General features: G+C 47.9%; 1 protein-coding gene across 4 annotated transcripts in view; it reads left to right on the top strand.

Annotated features, from left to right (window-relative positions):
* Positions 1-23,198, top strand: part of MYO7A (myosin VIIA) — a gene marked incomplete at its 5' end in the record, with an annotated part of 88,148 nt that overhangs the window by 32,954 nt on the left and 31,996 nt on the right. For all 4 annotated transcript variants that reach the window (XM_082659550.1, XM_082659549.1, XM_082659548.1 and 1 more), the window contains 12 exons: positions 534-618; positions 1,158-1,376; positions 1,834-1,941; positions 2,949-3,158; positions 3,545-3,748; positions 4,022-4,198; positions 4,622-4,711; positions 6,270-6,397; positions 8,553-8,679; positions 9,853-9,972; positions 10,511-10,684; positions 11,584-11,811. In XM_082659550.1, the coding sequence (XP_082515676.1) occupies positions 534-618; positions 1,158-1,376; positions 1,834-1,941; positions 2,949-3,158; positions 3,545-3,748; positions 4,022-4,198; positions 4,622-4,711; positions 6,270-6,397; positions 8,553-8,679; positions 9,853-9,972; positions 10,511-10,684; positions 11,584-11,811 (1,870 nt within the window). The remainder of the gene's footprint in view (positions 1-533; positions 619-1,157; positions 1,377-1,833; positions 1,942-2,948; positions 3,159-3,544; positions 3,749-4,021; positions 4,199-4,621; positions 4,712-6,269; positions 6,398-8,552; positions 8,680-9,852; positions 9,973-10,510; positions 10,685-11,583; positions 11,812-23,198) is intronic.

Below are 23,198 nucleotides of genomic sequence, written 5' to 3'. Positions count from 1 at the left end.
TCCTTCACTCCTCCCTTATTTATTTCTATGTTCAGGAGACACCTGCTGTTTGATGTGTGGTCTCTTGTCCTCCATCAGGTTGAAGGTGACTGTCGGCCTGTAGAAGCTGCCTAGTGTACACAGGGAAAAGCATGGCGCTCAGTCAGTCAGAAGACGAGGGCTCCGGCCCCAACCTCATCAAGTCTCAGTTTCCTCACCTATAAAATGAGGGAGTTAGGTACTCAGTAATAAGTGATGTTTACAGTTTTCAAAGTGTTTAATCTTTATTTACTGACTACTCATACATTTATTCATGAGTAACCTTCTGAATGTCCACCTTACTGGGTTTATGTGACGAGGCTGTGAGGTAGGCAGGGCAGGTATTCTGCGTGTTTTACAGATAAGGAAGCTGGGGTGCAGAGAAGTTATATGCCTTTGCCCAAGGTCATGGAGCCAAGGAGACGCAGAGCTGGGACTCAGCCCTGCTCTCCTAATTCCAAGCCCCGCCCCCCGGACCCTGGCAGAGGCCCTCCTGCATCACACTGCTGTTTTAGGTCCAACTTCCTGAAGCTGAAGAGCGCTGCCACGCTGATCCAGAGGCACTGGCGGGGCCACAACTGCAGGAAGAACTACGGGCTGGTGAGCCTCCTCGAGGGAGCTGCTTGTTGCCTCACGAAGCCTTTGAACCTGGCCCTGTTGCCATAGCAGCAGGACTTACCTGTTTGCGGGGCCTGGCTGACCTCTTGCCACCCTACCAGCCCCTACCCTTCCTCCAGCCCAAAGTCCGAGTCTGGTTTTGCAGCTCTCCCCATCTGGTCAGCAATGCTTGTGCTTTTCTTCTGGAATGTTTTGGTGGGTGATGAACACCTGGGTTATTAAACACCTCAGAGGGGGCCGGGAACGGGTGTGTCCCATGGACCCCTGTGAAGGAACTGGCCTTGGGGCTGGGGAGGTGGACAGGAAGGAGGCCCACTCCTGGTCTGAGGATGGGAGTCTCCTGGGGGGACCACATCACAGGGGAAGCCAAGGCCACTCCCTGGGCAACTTTGGTCTGAGAGGAGACAGCTGGGCCTTCGGGGAATGCAGGTTGGAGAGTGGAGCCCGGGGCAGTGACCTCCACTGGGCAGGGTTGGTCTGGAATCAGGGCCCTGGTTCTCAGCAGGCGGCCATCCTTGCAGATGCGGTTGGGCTTCTTGCGGCTGCAAGCCCTGCACCGCTCCCGGAAGCTGCACCAGCAGTACTGCCTGGCCCGCCGGCGCATCATCGGGTTCCAGGCCCGCTGCCGCGCCTACCTGGTGCGCAGGGCTTTCCGTCATCGCCTCTGGGCTGTGATCACCGTGCAGGCCTACGCCCGGGGCATGATCGCCCGCAGGCTGCACCGGCGCCTCAGGGCTGAGGTAAGGGTCCCAGGCCCACAGCGGCCACAGCTCTGAGCCCTGTGAGAGCTGTGTCCTCCGAGGGGTGCTCTTCCACCTCAGGCAGACACATCGCCCCCACGTGTGGCCTGAGCCTGTCGGGGGGTGCGGATGTAGGGCTCTACCTCTTTGGAGGCATGCACAAGACTGGCTCCCTCATTTCCCTCTTTCCAGCCAGGGGCAGGGCAGGGGCCCAGTCCCTGTTGTGACTCTTTGGGAGGCCAAGGCGAACCTGCTGTGGCTTTGGGATCAGCGGTGCCCCCAACCCGCTGTGGCACCTGGAGGGTTTCTCATGTGCCTCAGTTTCCCTCTACCAAATTATTTGGCAAAGTCATTCCCAGTCCCAGAACTCAGCCGGGGTGGGGTGGGGTCGAGCTGGCGGGAAGCACCGTGAGGGTCACACACGGTTTGGTGCGCACCCTGCCGCCCCCTCCCCCAGTACCTGCGGCGCCTGGAGGCTGAGAAAATGCGGCTGGCAGAGGAGCAGAAGCTCCGGAAGGAGATGAGCGCCAAGAAGGCCAAGGAGGAGGCTGAACGCAAGCATCAGGTGAGCTGGGGATGTGCCGACTCCTTAGACATCCATTCACTGGTTCAGCAGCCCTCAGCCAACACCGGCTGTCCAGCCTCTGTCCACGCGACCTTCCTTCATGCGCTGGGTGCCTGTTCTGTGCCAGGCCAGAGGGCTGTGGCTCCAGGGCGAGCGGGTCCAGGCCCTCAGCTGTGTTGTGACAGGATAAACAGCCTGAGCCGGGGTGGGAGCCCCCAGCCATGTGTAGCTACAGAGCACTCGAAAGGGCAAAGCACTGTCAGTGCAAAATACAGACTTGATTCCTTTTTCTTCTTTTTCTTTTTGGCCACGCAGTGAGGCTTGTGGGATTTTAGTTCCCCGACCAGGGATCGAACCCGGGCCCACGGCACTGAAAGCACCAAGTCCTAACCACTGGATTTCCAGGGAATTCCCAATTACACACTAGATTTTGAAGACTCAGTAAAAAAAAAAAAAAAAAAAAAAAAAGGAATATAAAATATCTCAGTACTATTTTTTAATATTAATTACATGTCAAGATAATACTTTGGAAATATTGGGTTAAATGAAATACATTATTAAAGTTGATCTAACCTATTTTTTGAAAAACTATTTTGAATGTAGCCACTACGTATGTGGCTTGCATTATATTTCTATTGGACAGTGGTGGTCTAGAGCCTATACCCAGTGGCTCTTGGATTTGGGGGTTGGTGTGGTCCCCTTCGGGTGGGGAGAACTGAGCAGGCTTCCTGGAGGAGGTGGTCCCAGCTGAGCCTCGAGGCAGGCAGGCGACGTTACTGTCTGAGCTTGTTGTGAGCTGTCTCTGGCTCAGCACCGGGCATCTGTCTGCACTGAGCTGTGAGGGATGAGCTGGTGTGTCCCAGGGTGGAGAGGCCCGAGGCTCTGTCCTTCCCAGCGGTCAGGAGGGCCCCGAGGAGGTTGGGACTCTGGCCTGGCTGCTGCAGGGGCTCCAGTGGGCTCCCCACGGGGGGCTTGCTCCCTGACGCTGCATCACCCCCACCTCGCAGGAGCGCCTGGCCCAGCTGGCCCGTGAGGACGCAGAGCGGGAGTTGAAGGAGAAGGAGGAGTCTCGGCGGAAGAAGGAGCTCCTGGAGCAGATGGAGAGGGCCCGCCACGAGCCCATCAATCACTCGGACATGGTGGACAAGATGTTTGGCTTCCTGGGGACTTCGGGCAGCCTGCCAGGCCAGGAGGGCCAGGCACCTAGTGGCTTCGAGGTACTAAGCTGGGGAAGGGGCTGGAACAGGCCCCAGTGTGGCGCTGTCCCTCCTCTTGCGCCCCTCTGTGTTAAAGTCCACGTGGTCCCCTCTGAGCAGAAGGCAGCTGTGATGACCTGGGACGGGGCTGCAGTCCCAGGCCCTGTCCAGCCACCGGCCTGCCCTATGACCTTGGGCCAATCACTGTTCCCCTCCAGGGCCATTCACAAGCCTTTATTCATTCATGTGTTGAGGATCTACCTTGCACTGGGCTCTGTCTGGGGAGTGAACAGGATGAACAGCACCCTACACTTCTGGAGGAAGAGCTGGCCCTACAGGGACAGGCTGGGGGACTGCAGCCCAGCCCCGTTTGCCCCTATGGCAGGGAACCCCTTTTGCCTCCCCAGGACCTGGAGCGCGGGCGGAGGGAGATGGTGGAGGAAGACCTGGATGCGGCCCTGCCCCTGCCTGATGAGGATGAGGAGGACCTCTCCGATTATAAATTCGCCAAGTTCGCTGCCACTTACTTCCAGGGCACGACCACGCACACCTACACCCGGCGGCCGCTCAAGCAGCCGCTGCTGTACCACGACGATGAGGGCGACCAGCTGGTGAGGGCTGGGGCTGTCTGTGCTGGCAGCGTGGGTGCCGAGGAGCTGGGGCCCAGCTGTGCAGGGACCAGGGCTGACCTCATCCCGCACCCAGCCTGCGGCCGGGCCACAGGGCAAGGCCCTGAGGAACGCCCACAAGGCACTCAGCTCAGTGGTCCTCCTCCGGTTGGCGGGAGTGGGGTTCCCCAGCCTCTCCCCCACCCCTGGGTCATTTTGACGGCTTCAGCCGCATCCTGCGCTCAGGCTTTCTGACTGGCCTGGGTCTGTCCCCAGGCGGCCCTGGCGGTCTGGATCACTGTCCTCCGGTTCATGGGGGACCTCCCTGAGCCCAAGTACCACACGGCCATGAGTGACGGCAGCGAGAAGATTCCCGTGATGACCAAGATTTATGAGACTCTGGGCAAGAAAACATACAAGAGGGAGCTTCAGGCCCTGCAGGGCGAGGGCGAGGTGAGTCGCAGGTGCCCTCTGGCCAGGGTCCCTTCCAGGCCACCCCCAGCCTTAAGGTCCCCAGCAGAAGGAGCACCCCAAAATTTGCCTCTGCCTCACCTCCCTGACCCCTGCCCTCCTCTGTCTACTCCTGGGAACGATTAGTGTGAGCTTGATATAAACTGTAAAGTGCTGACCACGATTGAGGCCACGTGGCAGGGCAGACAGGCTTTGCAGTCAGAGCCAGCTTCAATTTTGACTTGCTGGGAGGCGGTGGGTGGGTTACTACGCTTTTCAGTCTCAGTTTTCCCATCTGTCACTGGGCTGATGGGCTGGGGTGATACACGTTAGTGTGGAGGTGAGACAATTCTAACCACGTTGTCAACTGCTCTTGTCATTACTTTCGGTCCAGTCGTTTGACTCTGACCCCTGTTTGTCCGGCAGGCCCAGCTCCCTGAGGGGCAGAAGAAGAGCAGCGTGAGGCACAAACTGGTGCACTTGACCTTGAAGAAGAAGTCCAAACTGACAGAGGAGGTCAGAAAAGACCCTGCACGACCTTGGTGGCCCAGGCTGGGGCAAGGCTGGGCTTGGGACCAACAGGGACGGGAGTGGAGTGGATACTGCCTGTCCTCAGGGGACCAGGGTGGCCAGCAGGACAGTGTTGGATGTGATCAGGCAGACAGGATGCAAGGAAGAGGGCGCTGTTCTCAGGCTGGGGTCGGTCAGGGAGGCTTCCTGGAAGATGGGCCACGAGAGCTGGGGAGGGCTGGAGTGGCAGATGGTGAGAGGGAGGACATGCCAGGGCATGGACCCGATGCTTTTGATCCAGGGACTTTTTTTTTTTTTGCGGTACGCGGGCCTCTCACTGTTGTGGCCTCTCCCGTTGTGGAGCACAGGCTCCGGACACGCAGGCCCAGCGGCCATGACCCAAGGGCCCAGCCGCTCCGTGGCATGTGGGATCTTCCCGGACCGGGGCATGAACCCGTGTCCCCTGCATCAGCAGGCGGACTCTCAACCACTGCGCCCCCAGGGAAGCCCTGATCCAGGGACCTTTTAGTCGAAGAGAATTTTCTGTGGGATAACAGTGCCCATGGGGCATTAACACTATTAGTTTGTTTGTCATTCATTTAGTCACCTTGTGTTTTCTGAGCACCGTCCTGGCCCATTGCTCCAGGAATGTCCAGGCTGGGAGGGCCGACAGACACAAACTAAGGCATTCATGGTGCAGAGGGACTGGTTCCTCCATGCCCCTGCTTTTGTGCACACCAGTCCCTCTGCCTAAACTTCCTCCTTCCTCTTCTGTGCCTGGGGGGGTCACCTCCTCCAGGAAGCCTTCCCCTCTACAGCAGAGTCAGGCTGCTTCTCCTGGGCTTCCTCAGCCTGCTTTGTCTTTGTCCTCATTTTGTTCCCCATCTGAGGCTCCAATCCAGTCTTGTAGCTATGTTACCCCAGATCTGAGTCCCAGCTCCACTGCTCGGTATCCAAGGCACCCAGGGAAGAAAATGCCTGCTAGTGGCTTCCTGGAATGATGGAGTGAGATGATGGCCGTGGGTGCTCAGCAGACATGAGGACTGCCTGCAGGGGCGTGCTCCCGCCACTCACCCTGTCTCTGGGCAGAGCGCGGGGCTGGCGTTGTGGCACATGTGGAACCAGAGAGGAAAAGCCCATCTATAAGAACCCAGGCCCAAGGCTATTCACACAGGAGCCAGGGAGTTAATGACAGGTGATGGTGGCCGGGTGTTTGGAACCCAGGTGTACTCTGGGTGTCGGAGTGGTGCGTGGCCCACCTCAGAGAGAGAGGGATCCCATCAGGAGTCAGAGGAGCCCCTGGCCTGGATGAGGGGACTTCCCTGGGGCAGGGCTGGGGGTAGATGTCAAGGAGGCTGCAGAGGAGCCTTATCCCAGAAGCGCGTAGCCCCGGGCCAGGCATCCACCCAGCATCTGTTCTGCACGGGCGGGGCTATGACAGTGGTGGGGAGCCAGCTCTCTGGCTACTCCCAGGATTCTGCTCTCTGGGGGAGTGGGCAGACTCAGGGAAACAGCAGGGCCCCGGCCAAGCCTTGGTCAAGCCTTGCCCCTCCCTGTGGCCCAGGTGACCAAGAGACTGCATGACGGAGAGTCCACGGTGCAGGGCAACAGCATGCTGGAGGACCGGCCCACCTCCAACCTGGAGAAGCTGCACTTCATCATTGGCAACGGCATCCTGCGGCCAGCGCTCCGGTCAGTGCCTGAGGGGCAGGGGCACAGGGAGGGGACAGCTATCGGGGAGGCATCCCGCACTTCCAGACCTGAAAGGCTTTTGCTGGCTGAGTGGTGGCTCTGTCACTTTAGCAACTGATTAAGCTAAGCAGGCCTGGGTTTAGCTCTGCTGCTAGCTGGTTGTGTGACCTTGGTAGAGTGATTTCAGCTCTGTAAGCTTCAGTTTCTTCATCTGTAAAGATGGAATAATAAAAGTACCTACCTTGTAGGCTTGTGGGCAGATAAAACTATGGAAAGTGTGACACAGGACCTACACAGTGGGCACTCGGTAAACGGTAGCTGTTGTTAGCATTATCTGACATGCATCTTCTGCTGTAACCCTATCCCTGCCGGCACCTGTGGTGACCCAGCCCAGGCCCGTGGTCAGGGTTACTGTGGTCAGAATGCCTGGGATCCTGCAAGTGGCTCCTTCCCCACACAGGCCCAGGAGAGGCCTTTGCTCAGGTCCCTGGGGTGTTGGGGAGGAGCTGCGATGATGCATGACTTTCCAGGAGCAATTACGGAATCAACTCAGCTGCATCAGCGGAGGGAAGGCAGATAGGGTTTCTCTGAGAACTCCATCTGCACGGGATGGCTGGTTAGGAGAGCTGATCCCGTGAACTTGTGTGTGCTGGCTGGGAGGACAGCAGGATGGGCCGGGTGGGGAGGTCAAGTGTCATTTTCCCAGTGGGAGACATGAGGTCCAGAGAGGAAGAGGTTTGCCCAGGGGTCACTGGCCTCCCTTTCATTGCTCCTCGAGGCCAGTGACTACCTCGCTCGCCAGAGATGTAGCACTTGGGGCCACCAGCCTCCAGGAAGAAAAGGTGGCTGCCCAAGGTATGTTTAAGGGCAAGAATTTGCCTCCCAGTTAGCTCACCATCAGACCTAAAGGGGTACTTCTAGAGAACACAGTGCCAGGAGCCCTGGACTGTTAGAAGCCTGGGGTGCCAACTCCCTGAGGGACCATGGCTAATCCCTCCTCCCGGCCTCCGTCTCCCCGTCCATGAATCGAACGGCGTCAGGGGCTCCCAGCTACGGGTGATAGTTGTCACTGGTCTGTAGCAAGATGGGAAAAATAAGGATGTTTCTAAATTTGACTTATTTAAAGCACTGTTCTTTGTTCTGAGATTTTGCCCTTCCTACTTTTTGGATATTAAAATTACATTTGTTTTATAAAATGATTGTGATAGATAGTGGGCAGGTGCTGTGTGTGTGTGGTGTGTTTTAAATGTCCTTATTGTCTTGATAATAAGTTAGCGACGTCCACAATTTATTGGTCCATGAGCTCTCAAAACTGGGGAGCCACTGAATTAGATACCTGCCCTTCACAGAGGGAGGAGCAGCAGTTAGTGCCCCCTGGTGGTCACTCCATCTTGGTGGGTCCCGTCCTTGGCCCTGGAGGGGGCATGCAGCATCTTCACAGCTGCAGCTAGGCTGGCATCGGCGGGGGTTTACTGTGCTGGGCACCATGCCAGGTGCTGTATAAGCCTTGGCTCATTTTTCTTCACAGAAATCCTGTAAGGAAGGGGTGGTATCATTTCCCTTTAAAATGAAAACAAGACGAAAAACTACCTTCATTGCTTTAATCTGATTGCAGAAGTAAAGCATGGCCATTTCAATATTCAAATATTATAGCACTATATCAAGAGAACGTCATTCCATCCCCCAGAGAATCTCCCCAGCTGTCCTTCCTGTTTCTGCTCTGCCAGTTACCATTAGTAGAAATTGTACCTGCTGCCGTGTCTGTGGGCCGGGCTCCGAGGTGAGCTCACCTGCCCAGGCGGTGCAGCTTGGTGAGGGAGGAGGCACGTGGGGAGCCTGTGCTTCTCATCAAAGTGGTCACCAGTGACTGGGGCCACTGTGCCCAGGAGCAGGGTATGCACCGCCCTCTGGATCACGGGGCCCCGGCCGTGGACTCTGGACTGGAGTCAGGAACGTGCGTGCTTCCTGCCTGATGACCCTCTGCGGTAGCCGCAGAGCCCTGGGCTCAGCCTTCCCCACCTGGCCTCGCCTGCCTCCTCCCAGGTGGTCTCTGGCAGGTGGGAGAGCAAGCATCCTACCTGCTGCTGGGAGGGGTGGGGCTTTCCCTCTGAGGCAGTGCGTCTCCCGTCCTTGCCCCCCACCCCCGCCTGCCTAGGGATGAGATCTACTGCCAGATCAGCAAGCAGCTCACCCACAACCCCTCCAAGAGCAGCTACGCCCGGGGCTGGATCCTCGTGTCCCTCTGTGTGGGCTGCTTCGCCCCCTCTGAGAAGTTCGTTAAGGTAGGGGAGGCTTTTGGCCTCCGGGGGTGGGAAGGGGAGCCGCGCCCGGTGTCTGGGGTTGAGGGGCAGAGCACGGGGAGGAAACTCAGAGGGGCTTGGCAATGAGGCCCTGCCCGGGTCATCTCCTCCCAGGCCTCCCCACCTCCGCAGGCCCCCTCCTCCTGGGCACCCGCCACTGCGCCCCATCTCCTCAAAGCCCCATTTTCATTATGCGGATGCTGAACGTGACAACAGCGCCCCCTAGACCACATGCTGGTCTGAAGCACTTCCGTTCATCTCAGGCCCTTTCGTGACCTCCTTAGTGTCAGGCCCTGGGTGCTGGGGACACAGAGGCAGAGCAGGTGACGGCTGGATCAACCCAGCTGGTCAGCGCTGCGCAGAGGGAGGGCTCAGGGAGGTGCGCCCTGGAGGAAGAGGAGCAGTTAAGCTGGGTGAAGGGGGTATGGTGTGTGGGGTGAGGCAGGAGGTGCAGCTGAGACTAGGCGGGGCCGGATCACGGTGGCCGTGCTGCCAAACGTGAGGGAGGTGGACTTGATCTGGAGGACAGTGGGGAGGCCTGGAAAGCCGAGGAGGGACGGGATGGATGGGCCTTGAGGAGCAGGTTCAGTGTGGGTGGAGGGACCAGAGGCAGGAGACCCGGTGAGGCTGCTCTGATGGTCTGGGGGTTACCGACCTGGGTCCTCTTTAATCGATAGAAGTTGATAAGAGGTCAGACAAGAAATTCAGGCAAGGCTTTACTGGGACTCATGCTGCTTTAGCACGAGGGAGTGAGAACAAGAAACAGGGGCCTTTGCTCACTCCCTGAGCGGGGGCGGGCTGGTCCCTTAAATGAGGTGAGGGCGGTGGCGGATTGGTGGGTCGGGCTGGAGGGGGGGGCTTAGGTGGTCTGCCCACCCCCTTGGTGGTGCTGTATGCAGGAGTCATGGGCAGTTCCCTGCTTTTCTCCTGGCAGTTGGTTTGTGGCCTTTTTGTATCTTATTGTTCATAATTGCCCTGACCGCACATGTGTGCAGTTTTTAGTCCCTTTTGATTTCTTTGTATTTTATTGTTGGAGGAGACGTTTGTCCAGGTGCAAGCACTCCAGTAGAGGGTCCCAGGTCCCAGACTATCTCACAGGTGGGGAGGCCGAGGGAGGCTGGAGTGGGGTCCCCTCAGCTGGTCCTCTGTGCATAGTACCTGCGGAACTTCATCCACGGGGGACCACCTGGCTACGCCCCATACTGTGAGGAGCGGCTCCGGAGGACCTTCGTCAACGGGACACGGACACAGCCACCAAGCTGGCTGGAGCTGCAGGTGTGGCCCCCAGGCGTGTGTGTGTGTGTGTGTGTCGCCAGTGCACCCCAGTGCCCCAGAAACATTGCCTACTTTGGGATTCTGTGGTCATTCAAGCACCCACCCTCAAGTTCTGGAATTTCAGGGCTACTGGAACGGGAAAGCCCACAGTGGTGATGACTCCTATCTGCTGGCTTTATAGTCAAAGTGACTTGGGCAGGGGGTTTCCTGTGTGTCTCAGTGGCTTCATCTGCAACATGATAGTAAAGATATTCATTTCACAGGGTCTTGTGATGGTTACATGACAGGAGGGCAGAAGCCCCTGAACGTGGCAAAGCCCAACCACCCAGCCCTAGTGCCCCACCTCAGGGACCCTGAAGGTCCTTTCAGGGTGGGGAGCACAGCAGGGCTCCCTGGGCACCTGTGACCAGGGACAGGCAATGCACCGTGGGATGCTGAGGTCCGAGGGCTCCAACCCCATAGGGAGCAGGGAGCCAGGAGCTCAGAGGAAGATGTTCTGAAGTGAAAGGATTCCCACAAAGCCTTGGATCACTTTCAGGCCACCAAGTCCAAGAAGCCCATCATGTTGCCTGTGACGTTCATGGACGGGACCACCAAGACCCTGTTGACAGACTCGGCAACCACGGCCAAGGAGCTCTGCAACGCGCTAGCCGACAAGACCTCGCTCAAGGACCGCTTCGGGTTCTCCCTCTACATCGCCCTGTTTGATAAGGTGAGGTTGGCCCTGATGCCCCTCCTCCTGGCGCCCCCAGGGCCACCCACCAGCTCCCACCCCAGTGCTGCCACCTACTGGCTCAGGTGCCCTTGCATGGTTGCTGACCTTCCAGGGCCTCAGTTTCCTCCTGTAAACCAGAGGTAACCCTGGTCCTGCCCCAACTCCTTAGGATCAGGGAGAGGTCCTAAGCACCTAAAGAGAAACCCAACAGCACACTGGTGATTGAAATCCAGGGCTCACTGCACGCGTATGTGCGCAGGTGGATTCAATCCTCTGCTGGTGACAGAAGAAGAACATGGCAGAGAGAGAGAGAGCCACTGGCTCGCTGATATAAAAAAAAATGGGTTTTCCTATTTGCAAATGGGCATGTGATTCCTTATCAGGTTGCTATGGTAGTTCCTCTTCACTTGTTACCGACCAGGCAGAGTGTATACCTCCCGGGGCACATCTGGGCTTGGAGTCTTCTCTGCTGAGCTGGCCCTGGGAGTGGGTGATTTTGCCTCCACACCCAGCATCACCACCCACAGCAGAGGTGACCCCCAGCCCTCACCCCAGCAGGTCCAGCGATAGGCACATGTTGTCTGATGCCGTTTGCCTGGACTTTTCTCACCAACAGCTACCTCCCGTGTTTTCAGTGGCCATTTGTCCATCAGTTTCACCAAAGGCTTGTACTAGGAAATGGAAACTCCCACTGGCTGTGCTGGCTCAGAGCCCATGAGTTAGGATCCAGGGGTCCCATGCTGGTCTGCATCCTGGGTGACCTGGGCAAGCCCCTCCTCTCTCTGAGCCTTGGTTTTCCATCCGAATGAGAAGAGTTGGCACAGTCAGTAGCTCCTTGTGGTCCTTCCCAGCCTGCTCACCCTTCCACTGGGTGACCTCCAGCCCTGTGCCCGCAGGTGTCCTCCCTGGGCAGTGGCAGCGACCACGTCATGGACGCCATCTCCCAGTGTGAGCAGTATGCCAAGGAGCAGGGCGCCCAGGAGCGCAACGCCCCGTGGAGGCTCTTCTTCCGCAAGGAGGTCTTCACTCCCTGGCACAACCCCTCAGAAGACAATGTGGCCACCAACCTCATCTACCAGCAGGTGGTGCGAGGGGTCAAGTTTGGGGAGTACAGGTGTGAGAAGGTGAGTGAGAGCTAATTTTCTGGCTGAGTTTGTTTGGTCAAGTCACCTGTGTGCTGAATTGGGCTGAGTGTTGCTGCCCTTGACTCACCATCAGCGAATGTGGAGGTTAGCCAGATGGAGGCTGGGCATTATCTAGGCTTCTCCTGGATTTAACACGATCTATAGGAGCAAGGGCTTTGAAGAGTAGCCTGAATTCTGCAAGTAGGAGCTGTTCCTGCTTTGCTGCAGTGACTGTACATGCTTCAGAACTTGCTGTATTGTTCTTTTTTTTTTTTTTGACCTCTTTAGATCACTTATTTATTTATTTGTGGAGTATATTTGATTTACAATGTTGTGTTAGTTTCAGGTCCATCCACGTTGCTGCAAATGGCATTATTTCTTTTTTATGGCATCATTTGCAAATATTTTCTCCTATGGGTTGTCTTTTCATTTTCTTTATGACTTCCTTTGCTGTGCAAACCTTTTAAGTTTAATTAGGTCCCATTTGTTTATTTTTGTTGTTATTTCCATTACTTTACGAGACAGGTTGAAAAAGATTTTGCTTCAATTTATGGCAAAGAGTGTTCTGCCTATGTTTTCCTCTAAGAGTTTTATAGTATCCAGTACATTTAGATCTCTAATCTATTTTGAGTTTATTTTTGTGTGTGGTGTTAAGGAGTGTTCTAATTTCATTCTTTTACATGTAGCTGTCCAGTTTTCCCAGCACTACTTATTGAAGAGATTGTCTTTTCTCCATCATATAGTCTTACATCCTTTGTCATAGATTAATTGACCATAGGTGCATGGGTTTATTGCTGGGCTTTCTATCCTGTTCCATTGATCTATATTTCTGTTTTTGTGCCAGTACCATTCTGTTTTGATCACTGTAGCTTTGTAGTATAGTCTGAAGTCAGGGAACCTGATTCCTTCAGCTCCATTTTTCTTTCCAAAGATTGTTTTGGCTATTTGGGGTCTTATGTTTTTCCATACAAATTTTAAGATTTTTTTCTTCTAAGTCTGTGAAAAATACCATTGGTATTTTGATAGGGATTGCATTGAATCTGTAGATTACAGTGGGTAGTATAGTCATTTTGACAATTTTGACTCTTCCAATCCAAGAACATGGTATATCTTTCCATCTGTTTGTGTCATCTTTGATTTCTTTCATCAGCATCTTATAGTTTTCAGAGTAAAGGTCTTCTGCCTCCTTAGGTAGGTTTATTCCTAGATATTTTATTCTTTTGGACGTAATGGTAAATGGGATTGTCTCCTTGATTTCTCTTTCATATTTTTCATCATTAGTGTATAGGAATGCAAGAGACTTCTGTGCATTAATTTTGTATCCTGCTACTTTACCAAATTCATTGATTAGCTATAGTAGTTTTCTGGTGGCATCTTTAGGATTCTCTATGTATAGTATCATGTCATCTGTAAACAGTGACAGTTTTACTTCTTCTTTTCCAATTTGTGTCCCTTTTATTTCTTTTTCTTCTCTGATTGCCGTGGCTAGGACTTCCAAAACTATGTTGAACAATAGTAGTGAGAGTGGACATCCTTGTCTTGTTCCTGATCTTAGAGGAAATGCTTTCAGCTTTTCACCATTGAGAATGACGTTTGCTGTGGGTTTGTCATATATGGCCTTTATTATGTTGAGGTAGGTTCCCTCTATGCCCACTTTCTGGAGAGCTTTTATCATAAATGGGTTTTGAATTTTGTCAAAAGCTTTTGCTGCATCTGTTGAGATGATCATATGGTTTTTCTTCTTCAATTTGTTAATATGGTATATCACATGATTTATTTGCATATATTGAAGAATCCTTGAATCCCTGCGATAAATCCCACTTGATCATGGTGTATGATCCTTTTAATGTGTTGTTCGATTCTGTTTCCTAGTATTTTATTGAGGATTTTTGCAACTATATTCATCAGTGATATTGGTCTGTAATTTTCTTTTTTTGTAGTATCTTTGTCTGGTTTTGGTATCAGGGTGATAGTGGCCTCATAGAATGAGTTTGGGAGTGTTCTTTCCTCTGCAATTTTTGGAAGAGTTTGAGAAGGATGGGTGTTAGCTCTTCTCTAAATGTTTGGTAGAATTCTCCTGTGAAGCCATGTGGTCCTGGACTTTTGTTTGTTGGAAGATTTTTTTTTTAACATCTTTATTGGAGTATAATTGCTTTACAAAGGTGTGTTAGTTTCTGCTTTATAACAAAGTGAATCAGTTATACATATACATATGTTCCCATATCTCTTCCCTCTTGTGTCTCCCTCCCTCCCACTCTCCCTATCCCATCCCTCCAGGCGGTCACAAGGCACCGAGCTGATCTCCCTGTGCTATGCGGCTGCTTCCCACTAGCTATCTACCTTATGTTTGGTAGTGTATATATGTCCATGCCTCTCTTTCGCTTTGTCACACCTTACCCTTCCCCCTCCCCATATCCTCAAGTCCATTATCTAGTAGGTCTAGTAGGACACAGTCTTTATTCCTGTCCTACCCCTAGGCTCTTCATGCAGGTTTTTTTTTCTTAAATTCCATATATATGTGTTAGCATACGGTATTTGTCTCTCTCTTTCTGACTTACTTCACTCTGTATGACAGACTCTAGGTCTATCCACCTCATTACAAATAGCTCAATTTCGGTTTTTTTATGGCTGAGTAATATTCCATTGTATATATGTGCCACATCTTCTTTATCCATTCATCCGATGATGGACACTTAGGTTGCTTCCATCTCCAGGCTATTGTAAATAGAGCTGCAATGAACATTTTGGTACATGACTCTTTTTGAATTATCGTTTTCTCAGGGTATATGCCCAGTAGTGGGATTGCTGGGTCATATGATAGTTCTATTTGTAGTTTTTTAAGGAACCTCCATACTGTTCTCCACAGTGGCTGTATCAATTTACATTCCCACCAACAGTGCAAGAGTGTTCCCTTTTCTCCACACCCTCTCCAGCATTTACTGTTTCTAGATTTTTTGATGATGGCCATTCTGACTGGTGTGAGATGACATCTCATTGTAGTTTTGATTTGCATTTCTCTAATGATTAGTGACGTTGAGCATTCTTTCATGTGTTTGTTGGCAGTCTGTATATCTTCTTTGGAGAAATGTCTACTTAGGTCTTCTGCCCGTTTTTTGATTGGGTTGTTTTTTTTGTTGTTGAGCTGCATGAGCTGCTTGTAAATTTTGGAGATTAATCCTTTGTCAGTTGCTACATTTGCAAATATTTTCTCCCATTCCGAGTGTTGTCTTTTTGTCTTGTTTATGGTTTTCTTTGCTGTGCAAAAGCTTTGAAGTTTCATTAGGTCCCATTTGTTTTTTTTTTTTTTAATTTTTTTTTTAACATCTTTATTGGGGTATAATTGCTTTACAATGGTGTGTTAGTTTCTGCTTTAAAACAAAGTGAACCAGTCATACATAAACATATGTTCCCATATGTCTTCCCTCTTGCGTCTCCCTCCCTCCCACCCTCCCTATCCCACCCCTCCAGGCTGTCACAAAGCACCAAGCCAATATCCCTGTGCCATGCGGCTGCTTCCCACTAGCTATCTACCTTACTATGTTTGTTAGTGTGTATATGCCCATGATTCTCTCTCGCCCTGTCACAGCTCACCCTTCCCCCTCCCCATAACCTCAAGTCCGTTCTCTAGGAGGTCTGTGTCTTTATTCCTGCTTTACCCCTAAGTTCTTCATGACATTTTTTTCTTAAATTCCATATATATGTGTTAGCATACGGTATTTGTCTTTTTCTTTCTGACTTACTTCACTCTATGACAGACTCTAGGTCTATCCACCTCATTACAAATAGCTCAATTTCGTTTCTTTTTATGGCTGAGTAATATTCCATTGTATATATGTGCCACATCTTCTTTATCCATTCATCCGATGATGGACACTTAGGTTGTTTCCATCTCCGGGCTATTGTAAATAGAGCTGCAATGAACATTTTGGTACATGACTCTTTTTGAATTTTGGTTTTCTCAGGGTATATGCCCAGTAGTGGGATTGCTGGGTCATATGGTAGTTCTATTTGTAGTTTTATAAGGAACCTCCATACTGTTCTCCATAGTGGCTGAACCAATTCACATTCCCACCAGCAGTGCAAGAGTGTTCCCTTTTCTCCACACCCTCTCCAGCATTTATTGTTTCTAGATTTTTTGATGATGGCCATTCTGACTGGTGTGAGATGATATCTCATTGTAGTTTTAATTTGCATTTCTCTAATGATTAATGATGTTGAGCATTCTTTCATGTGTTTCTTGGCAGTCTGTATATCTTCTTTGGAGAAATGTCTATTTAGGTCTTCTGCCCATTTTTGGATTGGGTTGTTTGTTTTCTTGTTATTGAGCTGCATAAGCTGCTTGTAAATTTTGGAGATTAATCCTTTGTCGGTTGCTTCATTTGCAAATATTTTCTCCCATTCTGAGGGTTGTCTTTTGGTCTTGTTTATGGTTTCCTTTGCTGTGCAAAAGCTTTGAAGTTTCATTAGGTCCCATTTGTTTATTTTTGTTTTTATTTCCATTACTCTAGGAGGTGGGTCAGAAAGGATCTTGCTGTGATTTATTTCATAGAGTGTTCTGCCTATGTTTTCCTCTAAGAGTTTGATAGTTTCTGGCCTAACATTTAGGTCTTTAATCCATTTTGAGCTTATTTCCGTTTGTTTATTTTTGTTTTTATTTCCATTTCTCTAGGAGGTGGGTCAAAAAGGATCTTGCTGTGATTTATGTCATAGAGTGTTCTGCCTATGTTTTCCTCTAAGAGTTTGATAGTGTCTGGCCTTACATTTAGGTCTTTAATCCATTTTGAGTTTATTTTTGTGTATGGTGTTAGGGAGTGATCTAATCTCATACTTTCACATGTACCTGTCCAGTTTTCCCAGCACCACTTATTGAAGAGGCTATCCTTTCTCCACTGTACATTCCCGCCTCCTTTATCAAAGATAAGGTGACCATATGTGTGTGAGTTTATCTCTGGGCTTTCTATCCAGTTCCATTGATGTATCTTTCTGTTTTTGTGCCAGTACCCTACTGTCTTGATTACTGTAGCTTTGTAGTATAGTCTGAAGTCAGGGAGCGTGATTCCTCCAGCTCTGTTTTTCGTTCTCAAGATTGCTTTGGCTATTCGGGGTCTTTTTTGTTTCCATACAAATTGTGAAATTTTTTGTTCTAGTTCTGTGAAAAATGCCAGTGGTAGTTTGATAGGGATTGCATTGAATCTGTAGATTGCTTTGGGTAGTAGAGTCATTTTCACAATGTTGATTCTTCCAATCCACAAACATGGTATATCTCTCCATCTATTTGTATTATCTTTAATTTCTTTCATCAGTGTCTTATAATTTTCTGCATACAGGTCTTTTGTCTCCTTAGGTAGGTTTATTCCTAGATATTTTATTCTTTTCGTTGCAATGGTAAATGGGAGTGTTTTCTTGATTTCACTTTCAGATTTTTCATCATTAGTGTATAGGAATGCCAGAGATTTCTGTGCATTAATTTTGTATCCTGCTACTTTACCAAAATCATTGATTAGCTCTAGTAGTTTTCTGGTAGCATCTTTAGGATTCTCTATGTATAGTATCATGTCATCTTCAAACAGTGACAGCTTTACTTCTTCTTTTCTGGTTTGGATTCCTTTTATTTCCTTTTGTTCTCTGATTGCTGTGGCTAAAACTTCCAAAACTATGTTGAATAAGAGTGGTGAGAGTGGGCAACCTTGTCTTGTTCCTGATTTTAGTGGAAATGCTTTCAGTTTTTCACCAATGAGGATGATGTTGACTGTGGGTTTCTCATATATGGCCTTTATTATGTTGAGGAAAGTTCCCTCTATGCCTAGTTTCTGCAGGGTTTTTATCATAAATCGGTGTTGAATTTAGTCGAAAGCTTTCTCTGCATCTATTGAGATAATCATATGGTTTTTCTCCTTCAATTTGTTAATATGGTGTATCACGTTGATTGATTTACGTATATTGAAGAATCCTTGCATTCCTGGAATAAACCTCACTTGATCATGGTGTGTGATCCTTTTAATGTGCTGTTGGATTCTGTTTGCTAGTATTTTGTTGAGGATTTTTGCATCTATGTTCATCAGTGATATTGGCCTGTAGTTTTCTTTCTTTGTGACATCCTTGTCTGGTTTTGGTATCAGGGTGATGGTGGCCTCGTAGAATGAGTTTGGGAGTGTTCCTCCCTCTGCTATATTTTGGAAGAGTTTGAGAAGGACAGGTGTTAGCTCTTCTCTAAATGTTTGATAGAATTTGTCTGTGAAGCCATCTGGTCCTCGGCTTTTGTTTTTTGGATGATTTTTAATCACAGTTTCAATTTCAGTGTCTGTTATTGGTCTGTTCATATTTTCTATTTCTTCCTGAATCAGTCTTGGCAGGTTGTGCATTTCTAAGAATTTGTCCATTTATTCCAGGTTGTCCATTTTATTGGCATAGAGTTGCTTGTAGTAATCTCTCATGATCTTTTGTATTCTGCAGTGTCAGTTGTTACTTCTCCTTTTTCATTTCTAATTCTATTGATTTGAGTCTTCTCCCTTTTTTTCTTGATGAGTCTGGCTAATGGTTTATCAATTTTGTTTATCTTCTCAAAGAACCAGCTTTTAGTTTTATTGATCTTTGCTATTGTTTCCTTCATTTCTTTTTCATTTATTTCTGATCTGATTTTTATGATTTCTTTCCTTCTGCTAACTTTGGGGTTTTTTGGTTCTTCTTTCTCTAATTGCTTTAGGTGCAAGGTTAGGTTGTTTATTCAAGATGTTTCCTGTTTCTTAAGGTAGGATTGTATTGATATAAACTTCCCTCTTAGAACTGCTTTTGCTGCATCCCATAGAATTTGGGTCGTCGTGTCTCCATTGTCATTTGTTTCTCGGTATTTTTTTATTTCCTGTTTGATTTCTTCAGTGATCACTTCGTTGTTAAGTAGTGTATTGTTTAGCCTCCATGTGTTTGTATTTTTTACAGATCTTTTCCTGTAATTGATATGTAGTCTCATAGCGTTGTGGTCAGAAAAGATACTTGATACAATTTCAATTTTCTTAAATTTATCAAGGCTTGATTTGTGACCCAAGATATGATCTATCCTGGAGAATGTTCCATGAGCACTTGAGAAAAATGTGTATTCTGTGGGTTTTGGATGGAATGTCCTATAAATATCAATTAAGTCCATCTTGTTTTATGTATCATTTAAAGCTTGTGTTTCCTTATTTATTTTCATTTTGGATGATCTGTCCATTGGTGAAAGTGGGGTGTTAAAGTTCCCTACTATGAATGTGTTACTGTCGATTTCCCCTTTTATGGCTGTTAGTATTTGCCTTATGTATTGAGGTGCTCCTTTGTTGGGTGCATAAATATTTACAATTGTTATATCTTCTTGGATCAATCCGTTGATCATTATGTAGTGTCCTTCTTTGTCTCTTCTAATAGTCTTTATTTTAAAGTCTATTTTGTCTGATATGAGAATTGCTACTCTAGCTTTCTTTTGCTTTCCATTTGCATGAAATATCTTTTTCCATTCCCTTACTTTCAGTCTGTTTGTGTCTCTAGGTCTGAAGTGGGTCTCTTGTAGACAGCAAATATATGGGTCTTGTTTTTGTATCCATTCAGCCAATCTGTGTCTTTTGGTGGGAGCATTTAGTCCATTTACATTTAAGGTAATTATCGATATGTATGTTCCTATTCCTATTTTCTTAAGTGTTTTGGGTTCGTTATTGTAAGTCTTTTCCTTCTCTTGTGTTTCTTGCTGAGAGACTTTCCTTTAGCAGTTGCTGTAGAGCTGGTTTGGTGGTGCTGAACTCTCTCAGCTTTTCCTTGTCTGTAAAGGTTTTAATTTCTCCATCAAATCTGAATGAGATTCTTGCTGGATAGAGTAACCTTGGTTGCAAGTTTTTCTCCTTCATCACTTTAAATATGTCCTGCCAGTTCCTTCTGGCTTGCAGAGTTTCTGCTGAAAGATCAGCTGTTAACCTTATGGGGATTCCCTTGTGTGTTATTTGTTGTTTTTCCCTTGCTGCTTTTAATATGTTTTCTTTGTATTTAGTTTTTAACAGTTTGATTAATATGTGTCTTGGTGTTTTTCTCCTTGGATTTATCCTGTATGGGACTCTCTGTGCTTCCTGGACTTGATTAGCTATTTCCTTTCCCGTATTAGGGAAGTTTTCAACTATAATCTCTTCAAATATTTTCTCAGTCCCTTTCTTTTTCTCTTCTTCTTCTGGAACCCCTATAATTCGAATGTTGGTGTGTTTAATGTTGTCCCAGAGGTCTCTGAGACTGTCCTCTGTTCTTTTCATTCTTTTTTCTTTATTCTGCTCTGCAGTAGTTATTTCCACTATTTTATCTTCCAGGTCTCTTATCTGTTCTTCTGCCTCAGTTATTCTGCTATTGATCCCATCTAGAGTAATTTTCATTTCATTTGTTGAGTTGTTCATCATTGTTTGTTTCATCTTTAGTTCTTCTAGGTCCTTGTTAAATGTTTCTTGCATTTTGCCTATTCTATTTCCAAGATTTTGGATCATCTTTACTATCATTATTCTGAATTCTTTTTCAGGTAGACTGCCTATTTCCTCTTCATTTGTTAGGTCTGGTGGGTTTTTATCTTGCTCCTTCATCTGCTGTGTGTTTTCCTGTCTTCCCATTTTGCTTATCTTACTGTGTTTGGGGTCTCCTTTTTGCAGGCTGCAGGTTCGTAGTTCCCGTTGTTTTTGGTGTCTGTCCCCAGTGGCTAAAGTTGGTTCAGTGGGTTCTGTAAGCTTCCTGGTGGAGGGGACTAGTGCCTGTGTTCAGGTGGATGAGGCTGTATCTTGTCTTTCTGGTGGGCAGGTCCACGTCTGGTGGTGTGTTTTGAGGTGTCTTTGACCTTATTATGGTTTTAGGCAGCCTCTCTGCTAATGGGTGGGGTTGTGTTCCTGTTTTGCTAGTTGTTTGGCATAGGATGTCCAGTACTGTAGCTTGCTGGTCATTGAGTGAAGCTGGGTGCTGGTGTTGAGATGGAGATCTCTGGGAGATTTTCGCCGTTTGATATTATGTGGAGCTGGGAGGTCTCTTGTGGACCAGTGTCCTGAAGTTGGCTCTCCCACCTCAGAGACACAGCACTGTCTCCTGGCTGCAGCACCAAGAGCCTTTCATCCACACGGCTCAGAAGGTAAGGGTAGAGTATGGAGCTGAAAACAGGAACGGTGGGAAATCTGTGTATCAGTCTCCCATGTGTCCTCCTTCACTCTGAGCAGCCTGGAAACGATTATTCCTTTACCCTGGGAGATGATTCGGCATCTTTTCTGTGGCTAGTTTGAAAACCTGCTGGTCTTGGAGAGCCTCCTGGAGAGGTGGAGGGCAGCTGCAGCACATACAGGGGAGCTCCTTCTACTGCACAAAGCCCATGCTGGCGGGCGCCATTGCAGAGGCTCCTCCTGTTGGAAGATTTTAGTCACAGTTTCAATTTCATTACTTGTGATCGGTCTGTTCATATTTTGTTTCTTCCGGGTTCAGTCTTGGAAGGTTATACCTCTCTAAGAATTTGCCCATTTCTTCCAGGTTGTCCATTTTATTGGCACAGAGTTGCTTGTAGTAGTGTCTTAGGATGCTTTGTATTTCTGTGGTGTCTGTTGTAATTTCTCCTTTTACATTTCTAATTTTATTGATTTGACTCCTCTCCCGCTTTTTCTTGATGAGTCTGGCTAATGGTTTATCAATTTTGTTTATCTTCTCAGAAAACCAGCTTTTAGTTTTATTGATCGTTGCTATTGTTTTCTTTGTTTCTGTTCATTTCTGCTCTGATATTTTTAATTTCTTTCCTTCTACTAACTTTGGGTTTCGTTTGTTCTTGTTTCTCTGATTCCTTTAGGTGTAAGGTTAGATTGTCTATTTGAGATTTTTCTTGTTTCTTGAGGTAAGCTTGTATTCCTATAAACTTCCTGCTTAGAACTGCTTTTGCTGCATCCCATAGGTTTTGGATCATTGTGTTTTCATTGTCATTTGTCTCTAGGCATTTTTTGATTTCCTCTTTGATTTCTTCAGTGATCTCTTGGTTATTTAGTAACGTATTGTTTAGTCTCCATGTGTTTTTGTTTTTACGTTTGTTTCCCTGTAATTGCTTTCTAATCTCATAGCGTTGTGGTCAGAAAAGATGCTTGATATGATTTCAATTTTCTTAAAATTACGAGGCTTGATTTGTGACCCACGATGTGATCTATCCTGGAGAATGTTCCATGTGCCCTTGAGAAGAAAGTGTATTCTGTTCTTTTTGGATGGAATGTCCTATAAATGTCAATTAAATCTATCTGGTCTATTGTGTCATTTAAAGGTTCTGTTTCCTTATCAATTTTCTGTTTGGATGATCTATCCATTGGTGTAAGTGAGGTGTTAAAGTCCCCCACTATTACTGTGTTACTGTCGATTTCCTCTTTTATAGCTGTTAGCAATTGCCTCATGTATTGAGGTGCTCCTATGTTGGGTGCATATATATTTATAATTGTTATATCTTCTTCTTGGATTGATCCCTTGTTCATTATGTAGTGTTCTTCCTTGTCTCTTGTAACATTCTTTATTTTAAAGTCTATTTTATCTGATATGAGTATTGCTACTCCAGCTTTCTTTTGATTTCCATTTGCATGGAATATCTTTTTCCATCCCCTCACTTTCAGTCTCTACGTGTCCCTAGGTGGGTCTCTTGTAGACAGCATATATATGGGTCTTGTTTTTGTATCCATTCAGTGAGCCTGTGTCTTTTGGTTGGAGCATTTAATCCATTCACGTTTCAAGTAATTATCAATATATATGTTACTATTACCATTTTCTTAATTGTTATGGGTTTGTTTTTGTAGGTCCTTTTCTTCTCTTTTGTTTCCCACTTAGAGAAGTTCCTTTAGCATTGGGTGGAGAGCTGGTTTGGTGGTGCTGAATTCTCTTAGCTTTTGCTTGTCTGTAAAGCTTTTGATTTCTCCGTCAAATCTGAATGCGGTTCTTGCTGGGAGAATGATCTTGGTTGTAGGTTCTTCCCTTTCATCACTTTAAATATATCATGCCACTCCCTTCTGGCTTGTAGAGTTTCTGCTGAGAAATCAGCTGTTAACCTTATGGGAGTTTCCATGTATGTTATTTGTCATTTTTCCCTTGTTGCTTTCAATACTTTCTTTGTCTTTAATTTTTGTCTCTTTGATTACTATGTGTATTGGCGTGTTTGTCCTTGGGTTTATCCTGCCTGGAACTTTCTGTGCTTCCTGGCCTTGGGTGGCTATTTCCTTTCCCATGTTAGAGAAGTTTTCAACTGTAATGTCTTCAAATATTTTCTCGGGTCCTTTCTTTCTCTCTCTCTTCTCCTTCTGGGACCTCTATAATGTGAATGTTGTTGCATTTAATGTTGTCCAAGAGGTCTCTTAGGCTGTCTTCGGTTTTTTCATTCTTTTTTCTTTATTTTG

Source organism: Grampus griseus (assembly GCF_964374135.1).
Source record: "Grampus griseus genome assembly, chromosome: 8".
In the NCBI taxonomy this organism is placed as follows: domain Eukaryota; kingdom Metazoa; phylum Chordata; class Mammalia; order Artiodactyla; family Delphinidae; genus Grampus; species Grampus griseus.
Note: the sequence above shows the minus strand (reverse complement) of the source record. Positions and strands in the feature narration are given on the sequence as shown.